General features: G+C 45.7%; 1 protein-coding gene across 1 annotated transcript; it reads left to right on the top strand.

Moving 5' to 3' along the window:
• LOC119220621 (cyclin-dependent kinase 5 activator 1-like) lies at positions 1-4829 on the top strand. Its single transcript, XM_037476733.2, has 3 exons — positions 1-852; positions 2175-2809; positions 2937-4829. Exons 2-3 carry the CDS (start codon positions 2306-2308, stop codon positions 3426-3428), a joined length of 996 nt encoding a protein of 331 aa, XP_037332630.1. The 5' UTR covers positions 1-852; positions 2175-2305; the 3' UTR covers positions 3429-4829.
• The last annotated feature ends 2522 nt before the right edge of the window (positions 4830-7351 follow it).

Genomic DNA, 7351 nt, shown 5'->3' on the forward strand with positions numbered 1-7351 from the left:
GCAAATGATTCATAAAGACGTCGCAGCACCTTCCTTCTCCCCGCCACGCCAGCTTCAGCACCTCGGACAGCGAATCCCTCCGATAGGCTGGAGCCCGTCGATGGCCAGTGGCTTCAGCCGCGATGCTGTGACCGCGACGACCAGGCAGCCTCAGCAGCAGCCTCCCGTCAGCAGCCAATGGGAAGGCGCCGTTTCTCTGCCGCCATCCAACCCCGAATAACTGCAGATGCCCGCATCAGAGCGGCGGGTCTCCCTCCCTCTCTCCGTGTCTCTCTATCTGGCAGGTTTACATAGCTGAGGGTATAAGCCGCTGTCTATTTTTGGAGTACAAAGTGGCCATTTTGCTTCCACCGATCGCTCTCTTGGTGTTGCGCGCCTTTGTGTCGATGAAGAGCGATATGTGCTGTTTTTATTTACGTCCGATGGAGGTGTGTCCGAGCTGCGAGCATCCTAGCGGGACATTAAGAGCCGTGTCGGTCGGCCTGTAGGATTTTCCGTTTCTCAATGGAAGACATCTCCCTGCTCGCTCCGAGCGAAGGCGTCAAGTGCATTTCGCGTTTGCTCCGCATCTGTATTCCCATCGACGAGCCGAAGGGCTTCCTATAAAGACCCCCGAGTCGCGGACCTGTCCGGTCCTGTAACAACAGGGCTCTTATATAATCAGGGACCGAGCCGTTTTCACTCTCTGGACCCCTGACGTCTTGTGCTGGCGGCGCGGGAATCGAGCAGGACGGATGGAAAGCCCCTTTTCACGTTTTGACCGCATTTGCCCAGCAGCAAGGGGGTCGGGGGGCGGGGAGGGGGTCAAGGTGTGATACATGGATCCCACAAGACGAGTCAATTGATTCCAAGGTAAGAACTATGTGATGTTTTGCTGTATGTAGTAAGACCATTTCCCCCACCTTCCAAATGCTCCAAATAGAAACACCATCAACGCCATTCTTCCTATTCAGATTATCCATGTAGCTAAAGAAAATGCATCAGTCTAACATTAAAAGCAACATCATTGTATTTCTTTGTAGAGGTTGTGGGTGTGTGATTGCACAGGTCCATACGCTGGTGTTGCTGAGGCTGCCTTGTGTTGATGGGCTGTTCTCAAGGCTTCCATTTTGAAGCTAAGATGGATGCTTGCGCACATTTCCTTCTCATGCCTCTGTGGCCTTGGTTCTTATATAATACTGATGGACATATGTGTGGCAGGCAGACCCCAGTGATGCGTGGTAAACGAGTGCACACCATTAAGATAGGGGCTTACTATAGAGACTTAACATTAAACAAAGTATACACACATACCGAGCAATCAAAAATGCATACAGCATCCATTTCAAAGCGAAAACGGTCAGTGTATTTGCATATACTATTTATAGCTCATGTTAAGCATATATTCATCCATATTATTCAGATATTTATTTTACTCTGTATTTTTATTTTACTGTGCATAGTTACCCCCTGGTCAGGCCTGTATATGCTGATGTGCACAGAGATGTATTAGCATAATAATAGAGGGTAATATCAGCAACAATATATTGTCACAGAGTACAATGCTCAATTGTAAAATATCAAGGTAGCTCAGTATGATTTTCTTTGACAGACTCCTTTATGTGAACATTTATCACACTGTACTGTCATCTGTTTATTACCACTATGCCATCTATATGTAGAATATGTATTTATATATAATTGGTAGTACATTTTGTCACTCAAGTTTCGAGATGAAACGTGATAAAACAATCTGCGCACAATGTTGTATTATTAAACGTTTTATCCTAAATATTCAATTATAATAAATGATCCTTTACAATCTCTAACTCTCCCTCCCCAATTGAAAAAAACTGAGGGTGAATAACTTTTTGCAGGGCTTTCCACCAATTTTCTACTAAAGAAGAGGGTTAGACCTCGATTTGTACTCTTAATAATAGGTGTTGAAGACTCCGGATGCTTGTGGTTGGCCTTAGAAACAGCAGCAGGCAGATCTTAGCTTTTCTAGAGCTTTCTACTCTATCTCACCCTCTTCCTCATTAGATGGAGCTTGCTCACTTGCCATGGCTAGTTTAGCGACAGTAACATGAAAGTATCTCAAGTGGACCTTAAGTGTTATTGACAGGTTGATTTGAGTTGTTTACTAATGTAACTAACATAGAATATTTCCACACCTTCTTGTTTTTGGCTCCCAGGTTTGACTTTCTCCAAAAGTGAGACATTTGGATCCTCTCAAAGCTTTTGTTAAGGAACAGTCAACCAGCTTCCCCCCTGCTGCTCCCCATCACCCTTTCTCCGAGCCACTGGGAACCCCTGTGCAGACATCATGGGCACGGTGCTGTCTCTGTCTCCCAGCTACCGCAAGGCAGTGCTGTTTGAGGACGGCCCCGCGGCGGTGGGCCACTACACGGCGGTCCAGAACAGCAAGAACGCCAAGGATGCCGCCACAGCAGCAGGAAAATCCCTCAAACGCCCCTCCATTATCAGTGTGTTGCCATGGAAACGCATTGTGGCTGTATCGGCAAAGAGGAAGGGGTCCAAGAAGTTGCAGGCGGAGGGCGGGGATGGTGGGAAAGGGAGCTCTCCGGATGGCCACGCCTTGGCCACGGCCACCTCAGCCTCCAGCAGCCTGAAGCTGAAGAAGTCTCAGTCCTGTGCTAACCTTTCATCTTACACCTCCAGCCAGGAGCCCTCGACCACTACCACCACTACCTCCTCCCTGCTGCCAATCTCCAAGACCTTGGCTAATGTAGCTACTGTCGCTGCCAAAAATATTTCCGGGGTCCAGCCAGCGGCCGCAACCGGCACACCCAAACGTGTCATTGTCCAGGTAATCCAAGCCTTGTCGCTAAATGATTCATTTTGAAGCATTATTTCACCATGAGCTACTTACTGCTGCCACATGTCATCAATCCTTTCAACATTTCGTATCAAACCGTCTTTCTTTGCAACCCCAGGCTTCCACCAGCGAACTGATGCGCAGCCTGGGCGAGTTCCTGTGCCGTCGGTGCTACAGGTTGAAGCGTCTCTCTCCCACAGATCCAGTGCTGTGGCTGCGCAGCGTTGACCGCTCCCTCCTCCTGCAGGGCTGGCAGGACCAGGGCTTCATCACTCCGGCCAATGTGGTCTTCCTCTACATGCTGTGCCGAGATGTGGTCTCATCCGAGTTGGCTTCAGAGCGTGAGCTGCAGGCGTCACTTCTCACCTGCCTCTACCTGTCTTACTCCTACATGGGCAACGAGATCTCCTACCCGCTGAAGCCCTTTCTGGTCGAGGCGGAGAAGGAAGCCTTCTGGGACCGCTGCCTCGACATCATCAACCGCATGAGCGGCAAGATGCTCCAGATCAACACCGACCCACACTACTTTACCCAGGTGTTTGCCGACCTGAAGAACGAGAGCAAGAAGGAGGAGGAGAAGACCAAACTCCTCATAGGCCTCGACCGATAAGAGGGAGTTAGTCCGTTGAGTAGTCATGCAGTCGTCTTGTCTGGTGTCTCTAACTAGTTTATTGTGAACCAAATTTCCCGTTTAGCAAAGTACAAGAGCTTTTGGGATTCAACACTCATTCAATTAACCCAGGGGTTGCTGTGTGGTGTGGCCACGCCATCATTAGCCACATTATTGGTCATGATTGCATCTGATTAGATTCTAGAGCTTGGCAGACTACTTGTTTATATCCAACAGCTTGTGCACATGACTCAGTAAGTGACAATAACAAGCTTTGCTGCAGAGATACGATCAGTGGATCAATGTTTTATTGAAGGCAAGGGTTGGTGCGGCGACATTACCAGGCTGTCAGAAAGAGAAATCCGTTATTTTCATCTGTTGCCTCAGGCAAGATTAGAAGATTAAAAGAGTATTTTCTGTCTTTTGATCAAAATGAATAGGAGTAGAAACGCCAGACAACACAGCATTACTAACTAAGGCTAAATATTATAAATAGAGATATCTTGTGTATTGATACAGTGATATTCTGTAATTAGCATCAAGGCATTTCCGCCATAGAGAAATGTGAAAACCACCTTGCATGAGGTCACTTCATGTCCTTGCACATGACAACATGCTTATTGCCAACTCCACCATACCTTATTCCTATTGGTCTGCCCAAACGTATTGCACTCACCAAAACTGGCCAACAGCTCTAATGCTGTACCTTTAAGAGCATCCAGGATGAGGTAGAATCTAGAGGCTAGTCTGCAAACTCGTCAGACCGTAAAATTTAAGTCGCTGTTTTAGCGTTATTGTACTTTAGTGGATCAATTCATCCACACCATAAAGCACCGTGCTTTCAAGGTAACATTTGGGCACATCCCGTCAAATATGCTGTGTGTTAGGAAATCAGTTATTTATTTTTTAAGAGTAGTAAATACTAACACGTTTGGGACAGATTAATAATCGTTCACCAGCCCCGCCGTAAGATGTTTACATTTACAAAAACATGGGAAAATGCAATACTGACCCCTCGATAGCATATTTTACACAGAGAAGTGTTTCTTTCATTCCCGCTTCTCCCCTGCACTTTCTCCTGCAGTCCACATTGGTGCTGTCCTGAGGTGAGCAGAGGGAACCGGTTCACTGAAAGAAAGGAGACAGCGCTCACGTTGAATGAATGGTTGGTGCTGCTGGGCGTCCCAGAGGACGTCCTCAAAGTGTAGACCATGTGATCTGTTTCAACCAATGGCCACACACGTCAGAGTGAAAGGTGACGTTTCCAGGTGTGTGTGGGCGGACGCCACGAGGTGTACATGTGACTTTTTACTTCCAAGCGCTTTAATGTTGCTGCGGCCCACTCGGCTTTAGGGACCTCCTCTGCTGTTTGAAGAGTCCCCCCCCCCCCCCCCCCCCCCCCTCTCTACCATCTCCTATGTCCTCTTTCCTCTGCTGGTTGCTCTTCAAACAAACTAAAACAACACAGATTGACCCTCTCTTCCCACCCGCTCGAGTCCGGTCTCTACTGGTCCTTTCCGGTCTGGTGCCGTCCAGTCCAAACCAGGTGTCCCATATTTAGAGACTCTCTGGTCTGCTGACCGGATCTCTTAGTTATTTGGCATGCATGAGTGCTTCTATAGGTTTCTTAGCATGCTGCTTTTTGTTGGGCACACCGCACCTGATCTGAGACTGAGCGGAGGCCATGCTGAACTGCTGAAATCTAGACTCAGTGACGTGACGTCCAAGCTACGCGGCGCAAGGACTGTTTAGAGAAGAAAACGTGTGAGCGGCTGGTTGCATCCAATCCTTCTGCAGGAGTTATTCGGTTCTTGGTTCCATGGTGCTTTGGGGTCTAAAAGACGCCCTCCAAGATTTAATGATTCCCCCTTTTCAGAAACCAGCAATAGCCTCCAGAAATACCAAAACGGTGCAAAAGTCAGTCAGTTTGAGTAGATATTCACACAAGGCAACGTTTTAAAAGAATAATCAGTTGAGGCGACAGAGATATCCTGACTTTTAACCTCTTCTTTTTGTAAAGCTCACATAACGGCGGATCTTACATTTCTCGTAATACAAGCCCTGCACCTCTAGTGTTTAACTATGGCTTTCAGATACTTACTTAGATACAATATACAACTGTACTACTAAGAAAGAAAATTAACCGAAAGCCTCATGAGATTACCTGCGTTGATGACGACATGTCACTGAGTCTAACCGAAAGCCAATGAACTGTCTTCAAGTTTTAAAAAGCTCTGCCTTCTCAAACAGGGCAGAGATCTTGTGCCATATCATTCTAGAGACTAATCCTTTCACAGAGCAAAACACACAAAGAAACATGAGCCAACTCTAAGTGTCCCCCTGCTGAACTAGAAAAGACTATCACGGAATCTCAAATAAGCTTTTTTTCACAGTATTGCCATGTCATGCATCGAAGATGTTGGACTAGAAAACCTTTTTTCTGATGGAAAGGACACAGAATTGAAACGAAAGGTTCGTGATTCTCACCCACGGTGAAGTTTTATGTGTCATTTTGTAAAAATGTGAGCCTAAATTGGAATGATCCAATGCTAAAGCATTCTGCATTCTGTTTCAAAGTGTACAAGTTACGGAAAGGCGATTTGACCTGCTCTCTGATAAGATAAAAAGTAAAACAATGGGGGGATTTTAAAAGCTTGTCAATAAAATAGAATGTGATTCCTGCTTCCAGACTGGGTGCATCCATGATGCAGCAGATGTTTTAACTCTGTGTCCTGGTGAACACCGTCTGGGTGGCAGTAGGTACCATGCTGTAAAGAAATGATGTAGCCTTCATGCAGAGGTTTCCAATGAGACGAATATGCAGAGGAAGGTTGAATCCATGGTAAACAAACCGGTTTTCACTTCCTTCCTCCGAGCTGTTGCTGATGGGTTGGAGAGTGCAGAATTAGCATTCCTCTGAAGACTGTTGAATAATCATTTTATTTCTTAATTTGTTGTACTTGAACTGCAGTTTGTTGATTTAGGGAAAATAAATCACATCAAGAGATTTGGTAAACTGACAGAAGGCACAGTAAAAAAACATTAACTTGTGTTTTTGCCACAAGACAGTTTGACTATCACCCAGATTTAATGTGGGAGACATGAATGTTTGAATCAAGAAACGTGACCTGGATTCTTTGTGGTAAAACTGAATGCTCAATTGACCGTGCACTAAGCCCCGCCCCCTTTGGTTAGTGTTGCAAGTGGAGGCAGACTTCATCAGTTGTAGCTGGCTTAAGTTACGAGTTGATTAAAAATGAATTCTGCACCTTAGTTTTTCATATTTGCGATCTGACTCATTTTATAAATGTTTTAAAATGTCTGCTAAATATGCCCTTGATGGCCATCTACATGATATCATGTAGCAGACAGAAGTTAAAGCTGTCATGTCCAAAGTTATGGCAAAACTGAACCATGTAGGCAAAAATCTAAATCCAAACTCTATGGTTCTTGTATTGCAGTGCAGTCATAATATTGTAATTTTAAGGAAAAAGTTGTGTTATAACCTCAGTACAGGCAGGTTATTTCTGGACAAGGTTCCCAGGCTCTTTGGCCCTTTGCTTTTGTGGAACGGGTTTTAAATGAATCAAATGACACAGCCGTATAAACTCTTGAAAATGGATTTAGTGAACGGTCAATTATACTATTTCTATTAAGTTTGACACCCTACGGGTAGACACAACAAAGCCCCACACACCCCCACGGATCACGTTCCGATTCTCCAACACCATGTGGTGACAGCTTTTGACGGACAAGAGGGGAGATAACGTATTTTTGCTGTGAAACAAAAGAACTTTTGAGCAAAAGAAAAACATTTTTCCCTGTTTTTGCTTTGGCCTGCTTCTGGTCCTTACAGTTGTACAGGGACCACACACAATAGACATGGATTCAAGGACAAGAGGCAAGAGAAGGGAAATGTGTCC

Source organism: Pungitius pungitius, chromosome 12, assembly GCF_949316345.1.
Source record: "Pungitius pungitius chromosome 12, fPunPun2.1, whole genome shotgun sequence".
In the NCBI taxonomy this organism is placed as follows: domain Eukaryota; kingdom Metazoa; phylum Chordata; class Actinopteri; order Perciformes; family Gasterosteidae; genus Pungitius; species Pungitius pungitius.